The following is a 27,022-nucleotide window of genomic DNA, read 5'->3' as shown; positions in this document are numbered from 1 at the left end:
GTTATGTGCAGGCAGAAGCACCACACACACACACACACACAGACACAACCCGACTGGGCAGTACTGCTAGCCTGACAGCCTGATCAATTGACCTGACCGCCTGTCGCGCACTGCCCGAGCAATTAATTCTAGCCGCAGATGAGCCTGCGAGTCCTCGACTCTTGGCCAGAGGTTGGACTAACAACGGCTTTACTTTGGCGATATCGTGGGCGCTAGCGGGGCCCGTTTCCCCGAAACAGCTAGCGTGCCTGTGTCCACGGTAAGGCTAGACCCACTTGGACCTTCAGCTTGGAGATGACGTGAGATTTGCTGGGGGGGAAAAGAACAAAACATTGATTACAGGCAGCGCACATGGCAGTCAGGCAGTCTGGCGAAACCCGAGGACGCACGGAATGCAAATGTGTACAAAAGACAAGCATCGGCACTCGGGATCCTTCTGCCATGTGGGCGTGGGACGGGGTGGTGTGGCTGTCTCTGTGTGTGACCTCGATCTGAGACACACACACTGGCATTTGTGCATGTCGTGCACACACAATCCTGACAATATAAACACAAGAGGTGGCCGTCGACACTGACGTCGTCCTCTCAACTGCTCCCGTCCCATCAGGTTCTGTCCGTCCCATTCCATCCCGCCCACCCCAGCTGACGCATCCCCAGCTGGATCCTCGTCATCATCGTCGAGCTTCGCCAGCCCAGAAAGTCAAGGGCATCCAACCCGCATCTTCTGAATCTGAGAATGTTTCAAGAGCTATACCACAACCTTATTGCAAAAAAAGAGATCACGCTTGCAACCCCACTGTTCCCAGCCCTACCCAGCATGCGACGGCAGGGACGGCCTGGGAGTAACAGTAAGCAGTACCAAGGACCAAATGTCGATTCTGGGTTGCATCCACCGTCTCCACCCGCCCGCCCTTCCCTCAGATCCCATCGAATTCCCCCCCGCACGCTGCACGGCACACTTCCGAATCTGCCTGTTCGCCCCTCTTTTGTTTTTCCCTCTCATCTGCGCTCGTGCTCTGCGGGTGCAACACAACCATCGCCTCCATCGCCTTGGACCTCCTATTTTTGGAATATCGTCAGCAGAGGCGCGAAACACAGTTCGACCACCCTCCCTCCTGAACTCATCCGATGTCGTTGTTGTTTCCGTCCGTAGTCCGCCCTGCCTGCCTGCCATCTTATCTGGTGGTCGTCCTGGCCGGTCTGCCTGGGCTAGCTAGCGTCTTGGTGTCCAGGCTGCCCTCCCACCCTGCCGCCCCGGATCCACGGCTGTCCGGTCTTCCGTCAAAGCTCCGCCTGCCAGCCGAGCACCGCCCCCTCGGGCCCATTAGGTCTTGCGGCGGCCCGACGACACCCACCAAACTATGGCATGCGGCCTCCAGCTCGATTGCGTTCGGCTTGGGGGCCTCCGCGAGGGCTAACTCGGTCTTGTTTCGAAACGAGCCCAGCGGCCAAGAGTGGCCCAGTAGCTGCATCGTGGACAGCCACGTGTGGCCTGCGTAGTTAGCGCCCTGCATGTAATGTCATGACTGTTCCAGGATGCTGTTGCACAACCTCGTGCACCCAGGTCAGCGAGAAACAAGGCGGCCGAGAAAACATTCCGTGGAAACACGGGCACTGCTTTACGGCAGAGCATCATCTCCAGCATGGCATTTTCTTTTTTTTATTTCTTTGATAACAACATGCGGATATGACTAACAGCCGAGCCGTGGCCGAGACATCCCTTTCCCATCTAGTTGATGTCCGCCGACTTGACCACAGTACCAAACGCGTCGCCCAGCTCGGCCAGAGACGTCCTGACCAGATCCTCCGCCTTCACCCCAGGAATGTCGCGGTCCCCCACGGCGTCCTCCGCCACTACCACGTCGTAGCCCTTCTCGGCCGCCTGCCGCGCAGTCGTGCTGACGCAGACGTGGGCCATGCTGGAGTGAGAGCACGGGCAACAAAGTCAGCCACAGGGTGTGTCACCACATAGCCTCGCCGTTGTACCACAGAGGCATAGATCTATGCTTGTGACAGGAGAACAGGGTACAACAATGCCAGAACACAAAGGGGAAAAAAAAAGGAAAGACTCACTATCCCGTCAGCACAACCTTGCCCCTCCCCGTGCCCTTGAGGAACTCCTCAAGGTCCGTCCCCGTGAAGCTCCCCGGGAACTGCTTGCCGACGACCTTCTCGCCCGCCCTGGGCTCCAGCTCGCCGAACTCGGCCGCCAGCGCCGTCCCCGGCGTGAACACGGGCGCGCCCTCGGGCGTCTTGTGCACGACGTGCACGAGGGGGGCCGACGCCGCCCGGTACTTCTCCAGCAGGCCCGCGATGGCCGCGCGCGTCGAGGCCACGTTGGCCGTCTTGAGCTGGCCCTCTGCGTACCTGCGTGGTGCCGATGTTTGTGTGAGCGAGCTGGTCTTGAAGCTTGTGATCTACCGATCTCCTGCCACAAGTGGTGGGTGGTGTGAGGGGTCGCCTACTCGTTCTGTGCGTCGATGATGACCAGGACGCTGTCCTTGGTGGACGCCGTCGACGGCGGCACGCCGATGAGTTCGCGGAAGCTCTTGGCCATGGTTTCGAGGTTGGTGATGTGCAATTGTTGAGTGTGAGTGGTGATAACAGCGGCTCTCTTGGAATAGGCTCGGTCTGCGGCTCTGGGATATGCCGAGGGGACAGGAGCTCTACATATATGTGTGTAGACTATGCTCGCGATAGCTATGTCCGTGAGGGCCCCATGCCCGTGCTGTCGATGACGATTCCTTACTAATAGCTTACTACCGTGTCATGAGCACGCTAGTCAGGGGCATTTCTCTCTCTGATTTCCTATTTTGTCTTTTGCAGCTGAATCGGTATATGCCAGTGGCATATGCTTCAGTCAAAATTATACTCAAGTGCTATTGTTGAGAATCATCTTGGCTGTTAAAAGCGAGGTGCTCACTTGTATCCATAGGCTGATTTTGCGTGTGCGGTCTCCTTCTGTGGCTAACCCCATGAGCCATGAGCGGGGTACACGCGGGGTACTCAGCCCACAGCAGCTGAACTACCCCAGAGTGGGTTAACATGAGATCCACTTCCAAATACAACCAACTACCCTAGGGTAGCCATCAGCAACACAACGCTTGCCCAAGTACAATGTGATCTAATCTTTCGACCCACCTGAGGAATTGCCACCGTCTTCTTTCATCTATGGTCTGTACCGATCAGAGCTGCGGCATTGGAAACATGTGCTAGCGCCCCGAGAGAAGTTGTTCCACATGAGGTTTTCCATAAGGTAGGTTGTCTAATAGGAGCTTGTCTAATAGGAGGTTATCTAATACGGTTGCGGTCTCTGCAGCTTAGATACCGTGCAGTATCAGTGGTCATTATGGCAAGGTAACCTGCAACTCAGTCCACAATATCCCTTGCGTGTAGTCGACCAACGCATCGTTTTTGATGTGATTTCTCTATGTATTTTACATCATCAGGTCTCCGTCAGCGTTCATGCGTCGTTTGTGTGGCCTAACCGCCTACATGATAGCTGCCTGTAAGACAATACAACAGAGGTAGGCAAGCTATAGTGACTCTAATATGACATTATAGAACTTTTTGAGGATGTGGCGGTGTTATGGTAAGGTGTTGTGGTAACATTATATGTGAGGTGCTATTTCTGTGATGCCTCGTATTTCATTGGGGACTAGATCCATGGCCTCGGAATCATAAGTAAGATGTGTAAATGCTATATAGTACTGAAAAGGCCACAATATAAACCGCACTGGTGGAAGTCTATGAGTGGACAGGCGACCTTCCCCACTTCGAGACACCCATCAACACACTGCTACTTGACACATTGGGGTTGTCTGCACTATCAACCGGGAGGATGCGCTACACTGTGGCTTGGTGGTTGCCGCTCGTATATACTTCTCACTCTACTGCCGAGTGACTCATGCTCCGGCCCAGCCAAAGCCCTACAATGAACTTGATATAATTGGCCAGTGGTCACTACATACCTGTATATGTACTTCGGTATTTCGTTAACAGTGCTGAACATTGAACTTTGACGTCTAAACTAGAACAGCCAACGGTATTTTTGTTTTTATGCCCAAGGATTGACCATTCAATTCAAAGTTCACAGAAAAAAAAGAAAAAGAGGATCAGTTCTCCTGAGAACAATGGTGCATCCACAACCACAACTCCTCACCAGGAGCGACCTACGAAGAATCAACGACTGTCTGGCGGAGAACACCGCACTAGCCGACTGCTGGAAGAACGACAAAATCGTCATAGTAGCATGCGAGCCAACAGGCGCACACCTCCACGAAACCTCCCTCCTATCCCTCGACATCCTATCACCAACCTCGAACCCAATTTGGGGCTCAGAGCCCAGCGAAAAGCACCCGACGCGGCAGCTCTGCCACAGGCACATAGTCGCCCTCGACGTCCCCAAGGAGACCAAGGGCCTGCCCTGGCACGGGCCCTACAACTGCCGCCAGCAGTTCCGCGACCGCCGCGACGGGGCCAACGCCAGGGCGCAGGGCGTGTTCGCCGAGCTGCGCGGGCAGTACGCGTCCGTCTGCCTCGTGAGCCACGACCTGCGCGACTCGCTCTGCGCGCTCGCGACGTTCGGCGTCGCGCTGCCCCCCGGCACCGTGCACGTCGACCTCGTCAAGGTCCTGGAGCACCAGAGCCAGCTGTCCGGCGGCGGCGGGCCGCCCGAGGGACTGGGGCGGTACGTCGCCGGCGAGAACGTCGTCGTCCGCAAGGGGCGGTACTCTCGCCGGCCGTGGCCCCTGGTGGGCTGGTGGGGGACCCCCAACTTCAACCTCCCCCTGCTGGAGGTGCTCGGGCCGGCTGCTGAGGCGCACCGGAGGGACAAGACTGAGAAGAGGGATACCGCTATGAAGAGGATTGTGCGGAGGATGGCGGTGGGTGATATTCCGGTTAGGAAAAAGGGCTGGTCTTGATGCATAGATTGTATAAGCCAATGAATACCCTTGTAATGGTCCGGGGGCATGATGATTTTGCGGGCTCCTGTAGGCTGCTTCATGGCTGGAAGAACTCGGCTGCACTGGATGAGGAGCATAATATTTTGATTATTATATTATAAAAATTAATTCTGTTTAATATTTTATATTAAAGGCTTTATTCTATATAATATTATAAGTTTAAATATAAATGTAAGAATAAGAGGAAGTAGAGGAAGGAGAGGAGGAAAGGACGAGGGTGGAGGAGGGAGGAGGAGGGAGGAGAAGGGAGGAGGAGGGATGGGGAAGGAGGAGGAGAGGAGAGGAGAGAAGGTAGGAGAAGAAGAAAGAAAGTAGAAGGAGGTAGAAGATAGAAAGAAATTAATCAAGTCTCTCAAACTACTCATTATTGTTATGGCCGCATCGGGCTGGGGGCTGAGGTGGGCGACTGGGCGCACGGGCCACCTGCAGCCTCTGAGGCCCTAAGCTCTTCTGACGTTGGAACCCTCGAAGGCTTCCTTCCTCCCTTCCTTTCTTTCTTAGACAGACCAGGTATTATTCGAAATTCTACAATCTTGAGCAAGACTTGAGAGCTTCACCTCTCTTATATCCCTCCCGTGATAATTATTCCTTAGCTTAATAAATAGACTTAAGAAATATAAGATATTTTTTAAAATATTACATTTTAAAGTATTTAGTATTATATAAAGATGCTTATATAGCTTTAGATAAACGCGGAACAGAAATAAAATAAGTGACTACTATTTAATGGTGCCGTGTAGGCCTTTGGGCTTATATGGAATAAGAACAATACTAGACTAATATTATCTGATATACCAAGCTGAAGGCCCCTCATCGAGACCAAGAATGCTGGCTGATGGCTCACATGTCCGCCTCCGAATAATTACAGGGCAAATGAATCGAGCAAGGTGGGCTGGATTATTGGAATGTGGAAGGCGATCCGGCTCATGGGCAACCAGAACTCCACGATAGTGATACCCGGAGCCAAGGGAAAGAACATCATTCCATGGCTCTAGGAGAATCTTGTAATCGGCGGCAGCCCAAACACGGCGATTGACACCCGTCCACTGACGAAACTGAACGCCAGTAATACTGAAGGCCGAACCGCAGATATTCACAATCACGCAGCCTTCAGCCTCATAGGATATGGAGTCGCGATGCAGAGAAATGCTCCTGAGACAGCATAATAGGCCATTCTTGAAGCGAACCCCTGTCCAAATGCGATCGTGGCCAAAATCTAGCTGCTCGCGCACCATGTCATGGTCGTGCATCCAGGAGCGTGGGGCCCAGCGGTAACCCGGTTGTTCAAGGCGCGGGACGTCCAGGAACAGTAGGTTCGCCGGGTACAAGTTGAACTTCTGGAGGAAAACCTTCATGCGAGCGTCGGGCGGAGCCTGCAGAAGCTCGCTGTCTACTACATCCCGTTCCAGGCCGAGCACGTTTGCCATGCAGATCGTCTCGTCCTCTGGCCAGCTGGTGTGCCTCCAGCGGAGCAGGACCCACATGTGGGCTAGTCGAACTGCGCCATTGGACTCTTCGTTAATGCGCATCGTCGTGAACAAGTTGGAAGTAGCGCTGATGAAGGCCTTGCGATAATTCGGCGTTGTTACAGAGCGGGGTCCGGATGTTATAACGCTCCTTGCATGATTTAGCATGGCCTCTCTGCTTATAGTTCCGTCTTGGAACTGAAAATGTATCTTGGGGGCCCGGACCGACTCGTGCAAGGTCCACAGTCGACGCATCCATCCCGACAAGTTGATATCCATGACAACTTCGAGGAAATGTCGCTGGTGTGTTCTAATTGACTGTAGCTCTTCGTCCAGAACAAGCATCTTGGATGCACGCTGATAGATGTTTCTCATGCCTTCGATCCCGCGGCGTCGAGCATGCATAGGATAGCGCGGAACGCAGAGTGTGTCGAGCCAAAACAGGGTATCTTGGCCTGCTACATCCGAGGCGAGCTGCTGGATTCTCAGGAGCTGGCAGCTGGGCAACGAGTTCGCGTTTGCGTTGCCGAGCCCATGTGACCACACATGGGAGATGGCGACGAACTGGCTGTCTTCGGTGGCCTCAGTGATTTCAACTGAGACCTTGTTGCCCACAGCAGACTTCGTCACTCTCAACAGGGGAAACGATCCCCCTTGAATCAACTGCCACGACAAAGGTGTCGCTACCTCGAGGAATGCACAGGTGCAATCCGAGTGGGTGTGTTTTGTACATTTTGTGTAATCGAGGACCTTGTATGCAATGCATTCCCGCCGAGAGCACTTCACATGACACCGTTGAATAGGCCGACGATAGTGTGCACAGAAGACAGCCAGGCTCATACCAAAAGTAGCACGGCACATGAAGACTTGGTTCGGGCACCAACCGGCCGCAACGAGCACAGTCTGAAGCTGATCTTCAGAGATCGATTCCCCCAGAGTCGACAGGTGGTTGGCAAAGTCGAATTGTAGGTCTCGAGGCCGAAAAGTCCCCACGCTGATGTCCACATACGGCGCTTTCATCCTCTGGGACTTTAACCAGAAACGAGGTCTTCCTTTCCGGGCGGCTCTACTGTCATTCGACAAGCGATCAACGGAAGTATGCAGACTTTCCATCATAGTCGAGTAGAGCATCTGCCCGGATTTTCCGCGTCCCAGTCGTAAAGTGAAGCTGATAATTGAAACTCTCCGACGCTCATGAATATTGACGATGATGGAATACATTGCTGGGAAATTCATGTCCTGCCTGGCAAAAGGTTTAGCGATCACCGCCCTTCCTTTATGCGCTCTTGAAAATCTCGTCAAGTCTCCCTTTTGGCTCAAGGTTGAGTTGTGACCTTGATACTCCGCCATGGCCTCAGCATCAATTTGACTCGGTGTCAGCGTCGCTGATACTTGTATTATGAATGATTGAGCACAGTCGTTTCCAGGACGTCCAGAAGGGAGATAAACAGGGTTTTCGCTGTCAGTTCGACTCTCGGGATGCTTGCCTTCCCTGTTGAAACAACAAAGAGAACTCGTCAGTCCTCAAAACAAATACAATGTAGATATCAGCACACTAAAACCTGATGATAGGTGTAGATTTGCGGGAATCCCTATGCTATTAGAGTGAGCCGCAGAGAACGTTAGACAAGGAAGTAGGTTGGTAAGTACCTAGGTATATAAGAGGATTCCCGAATGCGGCATCAGAACGGCAGTGAATGCGCCTCCTCCTGCGCCTCATCCTGCACCTCGTCCTTCGAATCCTCCATTGCGGGAGCACTGAACTGACATTCACTGGTCCAGAAAAGACTGCTATTTGTGAGTCCTTCTTTGACTTTTTTTCGCAACACCACGTCTCCTTAGAGTCTGACAAACATAAATAGAACGGGTTGATCCTCTGGGACCTCGGGTCGTGCCTAGCGGCCCTACTCGCGGCCCTCCGTTGCGCTTCGGGCCTCGGCTCCTTCGCGGAGCCGGCCCTGTCTTAATTGGGTTGTTGGTTGTGGACTGGGCACCACATACAATTTATATGTCCAGGGGATTATCAATGAGACCCTTTGATTGTTGAGTAAATTGAATCTCGGGTTTTTAAATGGTGGGTTGATAACTACTTTGGGGCTGCGAATGGCTGGGTTTTCTCGGCCAGAGAGTGTTAGATTTATTATGGGAGTACAAGCTACCCCTCCTTGTGGAACTTTACGATTGAGCCCTTGACTGCAAATTGTGATAACTGAGCGCTCCATTTGGGTCGTTAGTGACGAACAGCGTATATGTGCTAATCCACCCAGACCACGTCGTTATTCTGAGAAAGGTTGAAACCAAAGCACACACGCTCCGTGCCGCTGACCTACATTCATCACCTGAACTCCCTGCCAAAGCGAGCATGACTCAACTTTTCAATACCAGCTTGAACTTTGATTTGGTGGGAATCCTCCTGTTGTTGGGAGAGTCCACCATTTGGACAGCTATATGGTCACGCCACCGCTTCCAACAATGGCATTGGACTCATGTCATTTTCCCCATATCTGTTGGATGGGCTCCGCTTGCAAGTACCATTTTCGCCAAAATGCAGGGCAGCAGAGGGCCACCAAATCTAATATTCGACCAAATGCCGGACAGCCAGAAGACAAAAGGCCTCATGTTGACAAATCTGAATTCGGGTGCAACACACGACGCCGACCACGTCATCTTGCAGAACATTTGGCAGACATGGCATAGAGGACCGAGACAAAAGCATCAACGGGCTTTTGGAACATCTTACGAATCAACACGCGAGACAGGGGTGGTGGATGTTGAAGTGTCCAAAATCAAGCCAGGGTATACATGGCTGTTCTGGGGGCAGGTTGGCTGCCTTGTTCTGCAGCTTTGTATCGGCCTGGCCGTCGGACTTGCCAACTTTACCTTCGAAACGTTGCTTTCCCTGGGACTCACACTGTTAAGCCAGGCTCTTTTGCTCTGGGCCATCAAGCCGAGCGTCAAGGCATGGAATGGGCGCGACTTGACCGTTCATCGACCAATCCCAGTCATGCTCCACAGAGGCCTCAACAGTTCAGCCGTTCTCTTCATCCGGTCTTCAACGATCAACGGCACCGGCTTCAGCCTCGAAGAATACACGTTCGAGCCTCAAGCGGTGAGGGATCAGAAGGACGAGTGGAAGATGGTAGCTTCCGGATGCGCGTTCACCATTTTTGTGGTCCAGATAATTCTTGTCCAATGGATGCATCCGGTCAGCAAGATTGTTTACTTCTCTTTGAATTTCTTGGGCCTGTTCATGAATTCCCTCGAGGGCTCTTTCCAGCCGCGTTGGGCGGCTATATACGACCGAGCTTTTGCGGGCAAAGCTGTGTGCGAGCCGCGGAGCAGCACGCTCATGTGCGCCGTGGGGATCTTGGTGGCTGCGAGGTTCCCTTCGTACCTCTCGGCCGCCAAGCAGCTTTACCCAGACAACGAGCGCTTTGCGAACTCGCTGGCTGGGCTGCGCACAGCTTTCGACGCAATGATTTGCGAGGCGTGCAGGGCCAGGTTCTCCAGCTCACAAGGTGCACGGCCGTGCTCTCGGAATGCGGATGGGCTCACTTGCTCAAGTACCATGCGGCAGGCGATCAGTCGCCAGGATGATGAGGAGATAAAGGGAAGACAGGCCAAAGACGCCGTCGCAACGTGTGTGCATTTTCTTGAGTGGGCGACAGACACTCGAGACCAAACCCCACTGTTCATTACCCGTCACGAGCCCACCAATCTTTACCAGTGGAAGCCACCTGTTTGAAGTCAATACCAGCAGTTTTTTTCCTTGGTGTGTAGGGGGGTCCATTTAAGGTAGATGCCATTTTCAAGACAGACTTTGGTAGAATAATAGAATAAGTGTATTATATATTATTATATCCCTCTGAGGTATAAGAGTAAAAGACTTATAATTATTTTAAAATTAATTTCACTCAGTTATATAATGCCTTTGGTTGATTATAGAAAAAGAATGCTAAGTGCTCTCTACTCTACCTAGGGACACTATATACAACAGTTAGATTGGGCGGCTGAACCGGAGTTCTAGAGCATATTAGGCCACCAATCTTGCGACTGTCATACATTTTGCCACATGACCTGTCATTCTACAGTATATGCCGCTGAAATGGTCAGCATCAATCCATCTGATTGCTTGCGGGGGACAGAGTGAGAAATCATGGTGAAAGTCTGCTAGGGTAATGCATATCTGGACTGAGCATTGAACTCAAAATCTTATTTGGTTGCTGACACGGGATTACAATGTGGACATGGACTCAGACTTGTATAAGTGGGCACCACAGCAGAGCTTGTTGGGAGCAGGCTCCCCAAAACGAAACGTATTGGACTTGCTATGAAGACAGATTTACTGCTGAGCTAGCCACGCAATCAATCCAATTCTGCGGTTACTACACAGTCGTGCCTAACCACGACTGTGCAAAGAAGAGCATCCGCCGTGGACCCACCGACCAGCCTGCAGCTGATGATTGTACTTTTAGGCGGATAACGGATGCCAACCGGCCAGCCTTACTTCACTGCTTTCCAGAACCTTTGCACTTGGTGCACTGGACTTTCTTGGTGGCGTTGCATATCGGGCATTTGCGCTTCAGGTTCTCGTCCCTTCCTTGGTCATTGCAGTATGGATTATTACACCTCACGGTTCCCGCCCCTGCACAATTGCTGCATGGCGGTGGTTGCTCAGAGTCGGCCATCTTGAAAAGCACGGATTCGGAGGAGCAGGTGTTGACTGATTTTAGAAGCTCTAGAAGGGGTTATTCGAGCCTCGAGAGATATAAAAGGGCTGATGCAGCTGACCACTAGTGAACATTTTGTGCTTGTCTTTGTTTGTCGGTGTGACTTCGAGGACTGCCAGAAGAAGAAGTCAGAGAAAGGGTTAAGCATGTCATTCTCTACAAGATTTTCAACTTATTGGGCGGGCAGAAGATCAAGCACTCGTTCACCTTGATGGGAGAAGCAAAGCTGCCCTAATGTCTGACTTCTTGCTGGAACTTACATCTGCCGATCAGCTTATGTTTGAGCCTTTTCGGTTGAGGGATTTGGGAATGTGGAAAGAATAGGGGGTGATGTTTGCTCAGGACCGATGTACTGAGCTTCTTTAAATATGTGGAAATATCGATGTGAATCGTGTTGGTGATCATATCATCCTGGGAAGAGGACTCACCAAGTAGTACGACAAGGACTAGGGAGACGATCATAAGGACGCCAAAGGACGGTGACTTGTCTTTATGTCAGTGGGAGTGTTGGTGCCCATAGCACAAAATTGAAGATTCCAACAGGACCTATTCACTGAGTTCAAGAACCTGATAGATTAAATGTGACTGACACACTCACCCAACGATGTCACTCACTAAAGTGCTAAAGGGTGCAAAGGGAAGACGTGCTTGCGTTGGGAGGGTTATGGTTGCACAGTTTCAGTGATTCACATGTCCACGTTCCACATACTTTCTAGGCCTGTGTTGGTCAGTGCGAGTGACTTCCACATACGGGGCAGATTACTGAGTTGGTTGCAAACAGCACATACATCTTTATGTCTCAGACTACATTGTATACCTATGTTGCAACACTGGGGTGACTCAGGCTCGTGGTATGAAGACACTAGCAAGACAGACAAGAATAGGCAAGACCAGCAAGGGTTGCTTTGGCTAAAGGAAGACTTGTATATATAAGAGACTAGACCTGGGAGAAACGGCCAAAATAACAGGGCGGAGATGCTGTCAGGTGTCCTGCAGGTTCCGTGTTGCCGCTGTGGTTGCGAATGTGGCATCGCCACATACCTGACGATAAAGTGCGCCTAATTGAACGTTGAGTTCCGGTATTCCAATTCTCCTCATTTCGATTGGATTGGTTGATTTTATGATCAACATATCTGTCTCAATTAGGTCCAGGAACTTATGCAGATACTCGGAACAGGCTGCATGGCTGTGAAGAGAATCGATAAACTGTTTAAAAGTCAGTATGCTTCTTTGTAGGACAAGGCGTAAATTCTCACCTGCTTTACTGCAGGCTTCACTACAGCTACGCCCAAGCCATCTCCACCGCCTGGGATGATGGTGAAAAAGGTACCATTGATAGCTTTGGCGTAGTACTCCGGGTCAGTACTTTCTCGAGCACTCTGAAAACTCTTGACCAATTCCCAGCCCCCCAGCAACCAAGCAATAAGCTCCAGATAGAGGCATCCTAATGACCAAATATCGTGAGATTGACCTACACGACCACCTGGTGTGTTGCACTCGGGTGGCTGATACGGAGGACTGAACTTCATCCGGCTCGCTCCTCTATATAATCTTGCAGGACTTGTTTTAAACTCAGCTAAACCGAAGTCAGTGATCTTCAAAACTCCCCTGTCACCGCTTTTCTTCGGGTCACAGAACCACAGTATATTCTGAAGCTTAATATCTCCGTGCCGGCCATATAGTTGAACTTGGGTCGTCCGCCCAATTTCGTGCGTCTCTGAGCTTTTTGTTTCATTATCTGACCATGCGTTGCTGACATAGGTTGTTTGATGCCGATGTAATTGACAGAGGCCGCTAGCGAAGCCATGACATTGCTGTGCTAACCACTGGACAGTTGGGTAGTCCATTTTCGGATGTGGATTTATTCTTTCTAAATAACACTGTAGATCGGCTTCAGCCCATGGGAATATCAAATAGAACATTTGATACTGCTCGTATGTCGCCAAGAGTGAGATTAAATGCGGATGAGTGTCGCCACTGTAGGTCATGAGCATGTCCACCTCTTGTTTAAAATCTTGTCTCGTCCTTGAAGAAAGACATTTCACCGCGAAGTGATCGTTATGAACATTCTGAGCCAGCCTTAGAAAGCATTTCCATATAGACTAAGCAGAAGAGCTTACCTCAGGGCCCTGAAAGCGATGGTTGGCGGGGTGTATATGAACCTTGGACACAGTACTAAATCCTCCTTGGATGAGGGTATGTGCATCGGAGCTATATCGACTGTCATCTGTGAATGGAAGTGGCACTTCGTCTCGAATGATGAGATGCTTGACGTTCCTGCGTCCCCCACGTTCAAGGACAGGGCTCAGGGTAGTCCATTGCCACTCTTCAAAAGTCCAGACATCTATTGCGTCCCATTTGGCGAAACACTCCAGTTGTCGAATGGATTTCTTCGAAGTGCGATTACTACCCAACTGAAAGGTATTTGTCGAGCACGATTCAGGTAGCATTGACAAGGGTAGAGTTTTGTCTGAAACTCCATCATCAATCAACGCGTTTATGTCGGCGAGCTTGTTCATAATGACCAGAAGTGCGAAGACTTTTCTGAATGGTCTGTCTCCGCACACTGTTGCTGCGATCAGTTCAACAGCATTTGAGTCAAACCGCAGCGGATATCGGTTCAGTTCATGGCGCACAGACTGCTCATTGATGATTTCATTGAAAGTTGTTTCTGGAAAAAATCCTTTCCTGTCTTTTCGTCCTGGAATCTTGATAAGCTCGCCCATAAGGCGAGATTGGAGTTCGTTCCCACGATGCCATTTGTACTGTTGTGAAGATCATATCAGAGATCAGAGCTTAAGAGAAGGTGCAGATATCGGGGATGAGAACCTACAGGGCTCTCAAGGTTGACATTCCTTGCGTTTTTCTCCTTGAGCGATGATTCTTGAGTGTGGAGAGTTTCAACTGAAGACTGTGAGATTGTGGTGAAGTTGGAAGAGCATTCCGACCCATCAATCGATGACTGGCTGATGACCTCGAACTCCTCCCAGCTCGAGGGAGTGTCATAGTCACTGAGCGCATGAGCTGTGAAAAGCGTCGAAATCGTAAGTTTCCAATTCAGACTCAGGACTGGCCTAAGACAATGTAGCTGTTAATTCCTTACCTGAGGCCTGAGATGAATTTGTATTACACTTTGGAGGGCCCATTGTGCTCGCTGAGTAGGACTTCCAACCAAACAAACCACCGAAAACTCTACCGCGAATGCCAGAGAGTGAGATAGTTGCCAAGATCGACCTCATTTTTATGTGTACAGAAGAGATGTGAATCATACTGTTGGGAGCATGCATCTCCACCAATTTATAGCATTGTGGGAAGCTCCCGGCCTGACGTTTGACTCTGCGAGCGGAAGGCGGAGCAACCGTCGACGCCACAGGAAAGGCAACAAGTGCATGAAACCCGCCCTGTGGAATTAGCATCGCCCCGGGCAAAGCCAAAATGGCATCTCTTTCAGCCCTCACAATGCAGGCGTTCCTAGGCTTACCAGTCCAGTGCGGCTACGCGGCATGATCTTTTTGCCAGGGCTCTCCTCGGCTTTGCACACCCCCCTGCATCCTGCGATGCTGTGTGGGTGTGTGGTTGACCGTGCCCATGATTAAACTTGAGCGTATCAATTGATCTAAAAAGTTCTATGGGGGTTGAAATCTCTACGACAGCTTTTTACACTTTGCCTAATAGCGAGTTGACATAGCTGGGCCATTTAAAGTTGCAGCAGACTTTAGTGTGGGTGGGTGGAGTTGAGTTTATCCACAAAAGCTCTCGTGGGAATACACTTGCACAGATCCCCGCGAGAAATCTGCCTTGGGCAACGTGCCGCAATCCTCCGTTCTTGTCTGGGTCGGTTGTAACAGTGAGGATAGCTAGGATGGTTGATATGATGCCACCACTCTTATTGGAATTCCTCGAACAATCGACCACAATTTCAGTACCTAGGTAGGGTACTGCTTCCGAGGGTGGCACAACACATTAGACTTGTATTTCCAAATGAAGTAGCACCCGCGTGTCAAGTTGAATTCACCTGGGAAAACATTTCTGGTCTATTTTATTCAAGTCCCAAGTTCTTTTCAAGTTCGTTTTCCTGATCCGATGGCTCAAGTTGCTGTACTCGAAGAGTCAATATACCTAGGTAGATTCGATCTCCAGCCGCCTCCTGTAAATATCCGTGTCTAAAAAGGGATGGCTTGAAAGTCCCGGGCAGGACTTTTGTGGCTTGCCCGTATACAGCGCTGAGCACCATTCCCAAGGTCATCAAGCAAGACGGAGATTGGCCGAACAAGGGCAATGTGCAGGACCAGAACTAGATAACCTATCAACATAAACACCGAGGCACCATCACAGCAGCACAGGTATTGAAAAATACCACAGCCTGCTTTGAATATTGACCTCATCGCACTCAGGATCATCCCACCTGCATGAAATTGCAGAAGTTGTGGCCTATGACTTCTAGATCCGAGGCACCATGATAATGACCCGGTATTTGAACGTCCCGAAGGGGAAGGTCGTCCAACAAATCGTTCTTGGCCATTGCATGTCCACCAAAGTACTGTCGAGCAGATGATCGCGGTTTACACCGCTGTAAGACTAGCTCTGACAAGACCTCGGTATTATTATTACACCAGTGTCCCGCTGGACCCAGGATTTGAGGCTCTTCCTGCCCCCACTTCCAAAGCTGTCAGGAAGCATCTTGTACAGCTGGTCCTGCGAACACCGCCATGATGGCGCGGACCTGCGCGCTGTGGGAAGCGATTGAACAGGCCAAGGCTTCATCAGAATACCCCCGCAAGGCAGATTTCTGGCCAGAAGGCTCCTTGAGCCAAGTCATCGAACGGAAACATGTCAGCACAGAGCTGTACCCGCCCGCGGCCCCGTCTTCTGTCGACAATGGACTGATTCAGTTCGTCGAGAAAAACGGGACAAAACTTCTGGCCATTTGTCTGATGTGTAGGATCCGAGGGTCAGAACTGAAAAGGGCCATGCGTGAGTTTAAAGATCGCGGATTATACGACAAAAGCCTCCCAGTCAGCGAAGGCGATTTGGCTCCATACGCTCGACGTCTTGGATGGTACAAAATAGATCTTGACAACTTCCTTCAACATCAGTGGAAGTTTGTGGTACCCACGTTCTCCAGAAGTCGCTGCCTTATGCCAAGATTGTCGGAGGGAGAAATACTCCCATTCCTTCAAATCAGCCCGGCGGGTAAGGGAAGCTTTGGCACTGTATACAAAGTCAAAGTTCATCCAGCCCATTTTGACCGTGGCGATCCCATTCACCAAGTAAGATACCCACCATTTTGCCAGCTTCCACGGTTCCCGATTGCTCCCCGAAACCATCGTCCTTTTCCCATGTTTCTCTTTGACTTCCCATGTTCTTGATTCTCACAGATAGTTGACTCTCGAATCGACATTGCTCAGGCAAACTGCTATGTCGCTATCAAAGAGGTCATCCTCGAGGGCAAGGAACATGAAAATTTGCAAGACGATACACAAAATTCCCTCTCAGGCCGGGAATGTGGAGCTCTGCTGCACATAAGGTCTAAGGAAAGCAGCCCAGCATCAGTGAAACACATCATTTACGCCAAAGCTATTTTCGATCAAGGACGGAAGCGCTACTACATGTTTCCATGGGCAGATGGTGGCAATCTTTGGGATTTATGCGAGAAACACGGTACTATTCAACATGGAGGAGAAGGAAGATTCATTGCAGACATCTTGACGCAGTTGTTAGGGCTGGCCGAAGCCCTCTCAATCCTCCATCAAGACAACTGCAGACACGGCGACTTGAAGCCGGAGAACATTCTAGTTTTTGGGCGTACAGGAAAGCTCACTGGGAGTATTTGGAAAATCGCAGACTTGGGATTGGCAAAATTCCACAGTGATCCAACTGCAAAGAGGGCCGGACCGACCTCCACTAAACATGGTACATTCTCATACGAGCCACCCGAATTTCTCCAAGATCGTCAACCAACGTCACGACTGTATGATATTTGGTCTATGGGCTGTATTATCCTGCAGCTCATTACGTGGCTGCTCTACGACATCCGCGGGGTCGATAAACTCACTTTGAAGACCAGAAATCCCTATCAAATGGAAAGTACGTTCTGGAACCAGCGAACCAAGTTGATGAAATGGGGAGGGAAGGTTGTGCATGAGGAAGTCACAAAACACATGAAGAAAATCATGAGAGAATTCACTGGATCTGATGCGATCAGAGACCTGTTGAAGCTCGTCAGAGACAAACTCCTGGTTGTGCGACTTCCCAGCAATTCTGACAACGAGTGGCAACAAGGCTATCGTGCCAACGCTAAAACTCTCCATAATGAGCTGCGAAAGATTGTAAGTAAAGGAAAGGACGACCCTGAATACTGGTTCAAGGGTGAGACTGGGAGTCTATTCCGCAGCCCATCAAACGCCAAGTCTGTGGCTGGAGTTCCAGGTGATCAAAGGCGCAACAATGTGAGTTCTTTCATGTTTGGTTCCTCCTCAAAAACACATCGATTCATGGGTCTCCAACATTTCTTTTAAACTGAACTGTCTCAGTAGTGCTAGCAGTACCATGAGAAATACACAAGCGTCAACTTCGCCCGGGTGCATCTGATGAGATTGAAGAATTTTCATATATTCATTGACACCCGGTGACTGATCCTGTTCTTATGAAATATCTTTGTACTTTGCTAACCACATAATAGTATGTAAGATCTAAAGCATCACCACCATATCCTAGGACTAGGGACACAAATGTAAACTGAAGGCTGACATTTACGCCTGGTTTGACCAAATACTAGCATGTGAGTTGCTTGAGATTTTGACCTTTTCCTCATGATTTGGCGTGATTTGAACTAAGAAGTAAATTAGCACGTAAGTTAGCGGCGTATCACTTCATGTTCTTGCTCATCTCAGACAGCGTCCAAGAACTGATCGCGTTCATAGCCGGTAGGTCTTCTCCCAATGCTTACCTGCAGTACAATGAGTTCTTTTTTCTAACATTTGAGTAGACTGTAAGCCCAATCATATAAATTTTGGTATAAAGAGTATGACTCTTCCTCCTACTGATAGCACTGTCTAGCTGAATGAGGTGTGGAAGTTCATAGTGGACAATAGCTTTGCCAGAGACGTTATTATCAGCAATCAGGTCACCACGGTGGCGAGATCCATCACAATATGGCCAGAGCCGTCCGAGAGACTGTGTGGAGGCTGTCGGAGGCTGGATTTCTTCCTTCCAGGATTTGAGATAACAGATATTCTCGTTACCCTCAGGATCAACGCGAACTCTTGCGATTTCTGCTTCATGCGTTGGAAAGCTTGCCGACATTTGGATTCTGAGAATGTGTCGACGGTCTGCTTTGACAGACAACAGTCCAATCTGCGTCTTAATAAAAAGTACCCTCCCGTTATGACGTTGCTCCAAGGGCCAGGTATGTATGGATCAGCTGGAGTTCACTTAATTTTCGACAAAAGAGCTGATAAATTGTTCATAAAGGCTTGAGATTTACGGGTGAAAGCTTGCCAGGAGATCTTCAGATTGGTCTTCCACGACTCCCTGAGACGGAAGACCCATTCAAGTTCGATATCCTTCGACGATGGCTACACGATTGCGATAAGAATCATCGAGATTGCATGCCTCGAGACTCAAGCCAAGGTGACCTTCCGAGAAGGCTGATCAACGTTGGGAAGGGTCATTCCAGTGTGGTCAAGCTGTATGAAACCCAAGACACCGACAATATGAAATACTTTGCTCTCTCCCATCCTTGGGGTAATCCACCGCACTTTTGCACCTACCCTGACAACATTGACGAGCACAGAAAGGGAGTGCCAGTCGAAAGTCTACCGAGAACATTTCGAGATGCAATAACTGTCACAAGACAACTAGGGTTTCAATATATCTGGATTGACTCCCTCTGCATCATTCAAGGAAAGCAAGGCGATTTCGACACCGAAGGGAAACGAATGGAAGGCATCTTCTCCCATGCATATTGCGTTTTGGCAGCCAGCGGTGCCACAAACCAAACGGATGGATTTCTTAAACCCATACAACAACGGAACTCGGTCGGCATTCAGCAGCCTGGGAAAGATCCATTATATATCTGCGAATTCATGGACGATTTCAAGGAGCATGTTCTCAATAGCCGACTGAACCAAAGAGGCTGGGTTCTGCAGGAGAGGGTCTTAGCCCGCCGGACTATCTATTTTTCCAACAAGCAGAGCTACTGGGAGTGTGGAAGAGGTGTCCGATGTGAGAGTATGACCAAGATGGAGAAGTGAGTACTTCCGTGGCAACGGTATAAGAAAAGCATGGGACCAGGGAAATAAAAATAAAACAGCCCATCAAAGCTCCTGTCTTGGGATAGCATGAACTAATTTCAATCATTCGATAGCGGCCTTGTCTCATTTTCGGGCGACCCACAGTTCCCCAGGATCGCAGTGGAGGCGTCCCGTGGAGGCAGAATCATTCTCTACCAGGACCTCTACACAAAGTACACACGATTAATCCTCACCCGAGACACCGATCGACCTATTGCTATTGCGGGCCTTGAAAAGCGCCTAATAAGCAGTTTTCAAGTTAGTGGTGGTTTTGGCATCTTTGACGACCCCGGGTCCGGCTTACTGCTGCGAAGCCTGTTGTGGTGTCGAGCAACTGATGTCGGCCTCTTGGAGATGATTGACTTCCAGAGTGTCCTAAGCACCACAGAGTCTGTATCAGAACCTCCTACATGGTCATGGATGGCATACAATGGGGCGATACGGTACTTGGATATACCCTTCGGCCGTGTGGAATGGGAACACAACGACGTCCGTTCGCCGTGGTCAGGAAGCCCAGTTGGGACCTGGACCTACAGTCGAGACCGATCCAGTCACAGACCTACATTGACAGCTACCGTCCGCATGTTTGACTCTCAGGCAGCATATGAACTCGGAGATGCGCTGTTTCTTGATGATCCCAGAATCTGGGCAGCTGTAGCTCCGACCATAGCGTGCGTCATATTTGGGAGGCTTAAGAGCGAGGACCAAGACTCGCATGAGGATACGCTTCACTACGTGTTGTTGGTCGCACCTACGGAATCCAGGGTGTTACAGTACAATTCAGTCTATAGGAGAGTAGGAGTTGGGATCATCCGGGGTTCCTTCCTCTTAGAAAGTGGGCTGGGTAGCCGTGAGCGAATCTTTTGAGATTTAGGGACGATTCTCTTAAGATGCCGTGGATTCTGCTAAAGGTTTGAGACGGGACTTTTGGTTCAATCTTATCACTAATTAAATTTCTCTATCTTCGGTCTGGACAATGACTTGTTGGGTTTGCCTAAAACTAGATCTACTACCATGAACTATAGCTGCTCGTGAGGGGCAGGATGTCTGGCCATAGTTAGTGTTGAGCTGTGGATAATGATGTGTGTGGGATAAGAAAAAAGGATGTTAGTCACAGGCTGAGGAGACAACATAACAGTAGCTTAAACTTAAAGTGTCTAAAATTCTATATCTAGGGACTACTATTATTATAATATTTACTTATTATAATAGTTTTTTAAATATTCTAATAGAAGTTCTTATATTAATTTTAAAATAAGAGTTATAATAATTAAATTTAAATTTAAAAGTTAAATAATAAATTATTTCTTTTATAAATATTCTTTTATAATTATATATATAAACTATTTATATTTTTAATTTTATTATTAAATTAAAATTAATAATTAAAGTTTTAAAGGAATAAAATATAATAGATTTTTAAAAATAAGTTTAATTAAATTTATTATATAAAAGTTTTATAATAATTTTATAATTATTTATAATATTATTTATTATTAAAGTATATTTTTAATATTAATATATAGAATTATTTTAATTTAAATTAATATTATTAATTTATTAAAAGTTAAAGTTATTATAAATTATAAATTATTTAATTTTATTATTATTAAATATTATAAATAAAATTATTATATAATTTAAATAAATATAAGTTAATTAAAATAAATAAAAATAAAGTTATTAATTTTTAATAATTTTAATTTTATTTAAATAAATATTTATTTATTAACTTTATAAGTAAAATTATTTAAAAATAAATATTTAATTTATTATATTTTATTAAATTAAAATATAGTTAAATAAAGTAATTATATTTAATTATTATATATAATATTTAAACTAATATCTACTTACCTAATTTTTTTTAACTATTTACTTAATATAAGAATTTATATATAGAGCCTATATAAAACTATATACTTAATTAGAATTCCTTAAATTTTTAATACTTTTAATATAAATCCCTTTTAAACCCCTTTTAATACCCTTTTTAAAACCCTTTACCTTTACCTTTTAAAACCCTTTATCTTTACCTTTTAAACCTTCTAACCTATATATATTTAAGTATTAACTAAGTATTTAAATATTAATTAAATATTAAAAAGTTAGAAATTAAAAAGGTAAAGATAAAGATTATATACTTTTTAACTTTTTAACTCTTTTTTTAACCTTTTAACAATTTAAACTTTTAACTTTTTAATATTTAATTAATATTTAAATATTTAATTAATATTTAAATATATATAAATTAAAAGGTATACTAAAAGGTATATTAAAAGGGGTATTAAAAAGGGTATTAAAAAGGGTATTAAAAGAGATATTAAAAAGGGTATTAAAAGAGGTATTAGAAAAAGTATTAAAAGGGGTGTTAAAAAAGGTTTATACTTAAAGTATTAAAATTAAAAAAGGAGATTATATTATAAGGTCTTTTAATATTAACTTAAAAATACTTATAAATATAAAGAAGTTACTTAAAAATTAATATTAAATAAATAATTAATAAAAATTAAATAAATAAATATAATTATTAAATAAATAGATATTAATTTATAATATTTAAGTTTATAATTTTAATAACTTTATTATAAATAAAAATAACTATTTATAATTAAATTTATAATTATAAAAACTTTATTTTAAAAAATATATTAATATTTAAAATAATTTATATATTTTTAAAAAGTTATAAAATTATAAATTTAATTTAAAATATATTGAAATTTATAAAATTTATAAAATTTATAAATTTAAGTTTAAAGGTTTTAAATTTAAAGTTTATATTTATGAATATAAAAGTATTTATAAAGTTTAAAAGTTTAAATTAAATTGAAAATTTAATAAAGTTATAATATAATAAAATAATTAAATAAAAATAATTAAATAAAAACAATTAAATAATTATAATTATAATTTTTAATTTTATATTAAAAAGAAATCATTATATATTTAAAACTTTTAATTAATTTTTATTTATTATTTATTTATTATAAATTTTAAAAACTTTATTTTTATAAAGTTATTATAAAATTCTATATAATAAATTTAATTAAATTAATTTTAAAGAATATATTATATTTAATTTTTAAAACTTTAATTATTTACTTTTAATTTAATAATAAAATTAAAATAAATATAAATAGTTTATAAAAATAATTTTAATTTAATTATAAATAATATATTAAAATTAATTACTTTATTAATATTTTTAATTATTAAAATATATAATATATAATTTAAAACTTTATTAATTTCTTTTATTTAATATAATAAAATTATAAATATATTAAAAATAAATAATAATATATATTTATAATAAAATTTAAAAGTTAATTTAAATATTAATATTTAAATTTTTAATTTCTTTTAATAATATATTATTAAATAATTAATTAAATAAATTAATTATTATAATTCTTTAATTAAATAAAAATATTAAATTAATAATTATATAAGTTTTTATTTTAATAATTAATTTAATTAATAATATAAATTTAAACTTTATATTTAAAAATATTATTTAATTTTAAATAACACTTTATTTTTAATTATATTATTAAAAAAGTATTTATAAAATAACTTAATTAAATTATTAAGAATTTATTATTTATAATTTATTATTTATATTATATTATTTAAAATCTTTAAATTTTTATAAATATATAAATTAATTAAATAAAATATTTAATAATATTATTTTTTTAATATTTAAATATTTTAAAAACTATAAAAAATATTAATAATTTAATATTTATATATTAATAAATATTTAATTAAATAAATAAACTACTATAATATTTTAATTAAATAAAAAGTATTAAATTAATAATTATATAAATTTTCATTATAATAATATTTAAAATAAATATAATTAAAAATAAATTTAAAATTAATTTTTTAAAGAATATTAAAAATAAAAAATAATTTAAAAAGTAATAAATTTTTAGGGAAAAAAAGGAGGGAGAGAAAAAGAGGGAGAGAAAAACAGGGAAAGAAAAGGAGGGAGGGAAAAGGAGGGAAGGAAAAGGAGGGAGGGGAAAGGAGGGAGGGAAAAGGAGGGAGGGGAAAGGAGGGAGGGAAAAAGGAGAGGGGGGAAAGGAGGGAGGAAAGGAGGGAGGAGAGGAGAGAGGAAAAGAAAGAGAATAAAAAAGGGGGGAAAGAAAGAGAATAAGAAAGAGGAAAAAAAGAGAATAAAAAGAGAATAAAAAAGAGAATAAGAAAAGAAAATAGCTGGTTTAATTAGGGGTGGGTAATATACTTTATAAATAAATATTTTGGTTATCTTCTCCTTCTCCTTCTCCTCCTCCTCCTCCTCCTCCTCCTTCTTGGCTTTCTTGGCCTTCTTGTCCCAGGCGGAGGCCAGCCGCCCAAACGCAAGACCGAGGATGCTGGAGACCCAGCGGCCAGGAGCGCCGGGCCAGCCCCACGGGCTCGTTCCGGCCTTGATGGCCTCGGCCAGGGGGGAGGCGAGATGCGTGGCCAGAACTGGCCCCAGGACAGATGCCACGGCCGAGACGACGGCCGAGACGACGGCAGGGGCCAGGGGCTCACCGGTGGTGATGGTGACTGTGGTGGTGATCATGGGGGGGCGCACGGGGGTGGTGATGGTTGTTATGGTGGCCATACCTGGCTGCAGTATCAGCACGAGAGAGGCTCATACAAAGGTGGCTGCTTGATGACATTAAAAAGGATGCATATGGATTAACAACGAAACCACAACTACTGTCATAACATTTGCGTGGGGAATGGGATGGCTACTTACTGATTCGATCGTGTTTGGTGATTTTGGTGATTTTTACCTATTTCTCAGTCAGTACTTCGCGGCCGAGCCATCTCAAAGGGTTCAAAGTAGAAATGGGAGCTGGTGTTCTCAAGATGTATTCAAAATTTGGCGCGACTGTCTGCTGTACCTTCCTCAGAGGCGTTACGCCCCTACACGATCAGCTAAGGTATCCAGGCCCTCCTCCTTCCCATTCCATGTTTCAACTCCTGCCTCTAGGTAGAGGGACGGGGCAGCGCAAGGCCGAGACAGAGGACTCATGCACTCGAAGACCGGGCAGCATCTCGTCAGTCTTGCAAGGGGTGTGTCACATGAACAGAAAACGGAAGCATCGTCCCTGAGCTGCTGCGGTGAATGAGGAAAAACGTCTTTGGAAGGTGGCCCACAGGCTACAGCGCGTGCATCACACTTGTCGAGGCGAGTTCTGAAGGGAATAACATGACTACTGCTTCCCACCTTCAGACAGCCTGCTACCAGACAGCCTCCTATTAGACAGCCTCCTACCGGATAACCTCCTATAGGATACCCTCCTACAGGACAATCTCCTATCAGACAACCTCCTATAGGATAACTTCCTACTAGACAGCCTCCTATAGCACATTCTCCTACAGGACAACCTCCTACTATACCACCTCCTATCAGACAACCTCCTATCAGTAATGCGACGGCCCGACAGAATCCATTCTTCATCTGCCGTATTTCCCACCCCCCCCCCCCCCGGCCCAGGGCGCGACTGCTGGCACCGAGGACCTTCAGAGCCTGGGCACATGGGCAGGACACAGGCTCTCTGTATCCGCCCTCGGGTCTCTTACTTCTCCTTTTCGTCTCGACGAGTTTCAAGTGCTGGCAACCAAACACGGCATTTTTGGCTATCGGCGACTGGATGAGACCAAGATTGTCAAATTTTAGAGGCAGCCTGATCTGAAGCGCTCTCCAATGGACTCAAATGCTGGGTTAGTTTCGGAATCGGCTGCTCAGTCCTTCCTATCCACACTCATGATGGGGGACTCGGGGACACGAGCAATGCTGAGTGCCAACCCCTTAGAATTGAATGCTGCTCGGACCAGGTGGTTGAAAGATCTTCGCTGAGGCGATGACCCTGCCACAAGGGACTGGGAGCTCCCGACTGCCATCGAGAAAGAACTTGACCGCGCACACATTGGCCGGCGCTTCGCCGTACTGTCTCGAAGGAATTACTGCCTCATTCCGGCTACTGCGAAAGCAGACGATGTCTGCGGTATCGCCGTCGGAGCAAAGCTCCCGCCCCTCATCCTCCGTGCCGCCGGTACCACTCCCGGGTTCTACAAAGTGGTCGGGCCTGCGTATGTCTCCGGGGTAAACGACGAGGGAGTCGGATTTTGCTCTCACGAACTCGGGCGCCGCGATCTTTGTTGGAAATAGTGCCAGGGCTCTGGTGAACCCGAAGACATATTTCTCTGTTGATAGGGGTGGCTTAAGGCTTAAGTATCGCCATATGAATATTAACTCATATTACTACTTTTAGAATCTAAGTATATTTGTAAGTATTCACAGCTATATGAAGGATGGAATTAAGGTATTTTAGTCATGAGTTGTCTAAATTCGCTATTAATACTTTGTACCACGTGTGGCTAAGATATCTTGTCAAGTGTGTGTTGCCAGGCGGGCGGACGGGACGGGGCTCGGTGCAGCCCGGCACTTGCTGTTATCACTAGGTACCGGGATCGGCGTCCTCCACCAAGTGCCGCCCAGCATGCGGATACTTTCCGAGAGGAGAAAGCATAACAGCTATTTCGTAATCAAGCTAAGTAGGTATTTAATTCATTGGTCGGGTGTAGGAGATGTAGTGGATAGTAGCAATATATAGTATATAACTTGCTGGTGACTAACTAGCGACCTTGGCCCTATGCTGGGTAGCAGATGAAAATTCTGTCATATTGAGATAGCTTTATATACCCCCCAGCCTAACTACTTCCCAACGAACAGCCCACCAGCTACCTCGGTTTCACACCGAGACAAAGAAAATTCTTTCGTAGTATAGTGGTTAGTATGCAAGCTTGTCATCGCCATCCTTGGAAGCAGCAACGCTTGAGACCCGGGTTCAATTCCCGGCGAGAGAGAACTTGCAGGCCCCGGCCATCTTTTTTTCCCTTTTGGGCATTTATCATATATGATCTATCCCTATGTGCCATGCTGTATTTTAAATTTAAGCAACTTGAAATTATTATTTTTCGGCCGAGGTGTCTATCATGTAGCATTTAATGTGCCTGTCTTATTAGAGTGCTCTTTTAGAAGAACTATAAAGCCTATCTTTCCTCTATTTATTATGCTTTCTATACCATCAAGAAATGATTTATTACTTTCTCTAATGCCGCTATGCGCACATAGAAACCAAGACTTTCAAGCCCTGGCCGTTCTGCGCGCTGGAAATTGTCCACAGTATTAACCCTCAATCTCACCGGCACCTACGCATGCAGGAAGCTGCAGTACACCGTAAATATTGACTCTGCCGGCCCAAAGAAGACATCACTGTAGCACTATTCGAGCTGCAAGGAGGCAGTCGGCACGAACTTCGGGTTGGCGTTCTAGGCAAGTCTTGATATCATTGATGCACCGGTCCTTCTTGGCCATGTCGCAACACTCACGGAATACACAGTCAACCTAGCCAGCCATCATACATACACGTCGCTAGCCAAGTACGAAGATCCCAATCGAGAGCTTCAAGTACGCATGCAGCCAAGGCGGGCCTAATGAGCTCTTCAAGCAGGACAATTGCGCTGTCACGAGCAGGGAGTTCTGTGGCAAC

The 27,022-nt window shown here is 45.8% G+C and overlaps 5 protein-coding genes across 5 annotated transcripts; 2 read left to right on the top strand and 3 right to left on the bottom strand.

The window, feature by feature from the left end:
• Positions 1-467: 467 nt before the first annotated feature.
• On the bottom strand, positions 468-2,884 carry KVR01_008718 (uncharacterized protein). Its single transcript, XM_044785355.1, has 3 exons — positions 2,466-2,884; positions 2,074-2,367; positions 468-1,919 (listed from the first exon to the last, which is right to left on the bottom strand). The coding sequence occupies exons 1-3, from the start codon at positions 2,555-2,557 to the stop codon at positions 1,730-1,732; spliced, it is 576 nt and encodes a 191-aa protein (XP_044642485.1). The 5' UTR covers positions 2,558-2,884; the 3' UTR covers positions 468-1,729.
• A 1,249-nt stretch (positions 2,885-4,133) lies between these two features.
• Positions 4,134-5,052, top strand: KVR01_008397 (uncharacterized protein; the record flags this gene model as incomplete). Its single annotated transcript, XM_044784698.1, has 1 exon — positions 4,134-5,052. One exon carries the CDS (start codon positions 4,134-4,136, stop codon positions 4,923-4,925), a length of 792 nt encoding a protein of 263 aa, XP_044642164.1. The 3' UTR covers positions 4,926-5,052.
• A 906-nt stretch (positions 5,053-5,958) lies between these two features.
• Positions 5,959-6,778, bottom strand: KVR01_008566 (uncharacterized protein; the record flags this gene model as incomplete). The annotated part of the gene is made up of 2 exons (XM_044785381.1): positions 5,959-6,038; positions 6,244-6,778. 2 exons carry the CDS (start codon positions 6,776-6,778, stop codon positions 5,959-5,961), a joined length of 615 nt encoding a protein of 204 aa, XP_044642333.1.
• A 5,294-nt stretch (positions 6,779-12,072) lies between these two features.
• KVR01_008476 (uncharacterized protein) lies at positions 12,073-13,784 on the bottom strand. The gene is made up of 3 exons (XM_044785290.1): positions 13,284-13,784; positions 12,420-13,232; positions 12,073-12,369 (listed from the first exon to the last, which is right to left on the bottom strand). The coding sequence occupies exons 1-3, from the start codon at positions 13,680-13,682 to the stop codon at positions 12,145-12,147; spliced, it is 1,437 nt and encodes a 478-aa protein (XP_044642243.1). The 5' UTR covers positions 13,683-13,784; the 3' UTR covers positions 12,073-12,144.
• A 1,462-nt stretch (positions 13,785-15,246) lies between these two features.
• KVR01_008658 (uncharacterized protein) lies at positions 15,247-20,324 on the top strand (the record flags this gene model as incomplete). The annotated part of the gene is made up of 7 exons (XM_044793387.1): positions 15,247-15,312; positions 15,837-16,433; positions 16,572-17,612; positions 18,223-18,352; positions 18,458-18,571; positions 18,637-19,414; positions 19,532-20,324. 7 exons carry the CDS (start codon positions 15,247-15,249, stop codon positions 20,322-20,324), a joined length of 3,519 nt encoding a protein of 1,172 aa, XP_044642425.1.
• Positions 20,325-27,022: the final 6,698 nt, after the last annotated feature.

Source organism: Diaporthe batatas, assembly GCF_019321695.1.
Source record: "Diaporthe batatas strain CRI 302-4 chromosome Unknown Contig00010, whole genome shotgun sequence".
Classification (NCBI taxonomy): domain Eukaryota; kingdom Fungi; phylum Ascomycota; class Sordariomycetes; order Diaporthales; family Diaporthaceae; genus Diaporthe; species Diaporthe batatas.
Note: the sequence above shows the minus strand (reverse complement) of the source record. Positions and strands in the feature narration are given on the sequence as shown.

What these genes read in the sequence shown, in the direction of transcription:
- KVR01_008718 (XM_044785355.1), bottom strand. Translation starts at nt 2,557, where the DNA reads ATGGCCAAGAGCTTCCGCGAACTCATCGGCGTGCCGCCGTCGACGGCG. An exon ending in ATCATCGACGCACAGAACGA is followed by an intron (nt 2,368 to 2,465) that starts GTAGGCGACCCC and finishes GGCACCACGCAG; the next exon opens with GTACGCAGAGGGCCAGCTCA. An exon ending in AAGGTTGTGCTGACGGGATA is followed by an intron (nt 1,920 to 2,073) that starts GTGAGTCTTTCC and finishes CTCTCACTCCAG; the next exon opens with CATGGCCCACGTCTGCGTCA.
- KVR01_008476 (XM_044785290.1), bottom strand. Translation starts at nt 13,682, where the DNA reads ATGAACAAGCTCGCCGACATAAACGCGTTGATTGATGATGGAGTTTCA. An exon ending in ATCGCTTTCAGGGCCCTGAG is followed by an intron (nt 13,233 to 13,283) that starts GTAAGCTCTTCT and finishes AGGCTGGCTCAG; the next exon opens with AATGTTCATAACGATCACTT. An exon ending in TGAAGCCTGCAGTAAAGCAG is followed by an intron (nt 12,370 to 12,419) that starts GTGAGAATTTAC and finishes ACTTTTAAACAG; the next exon opens with TTTATCGATTCTCTTCACAG.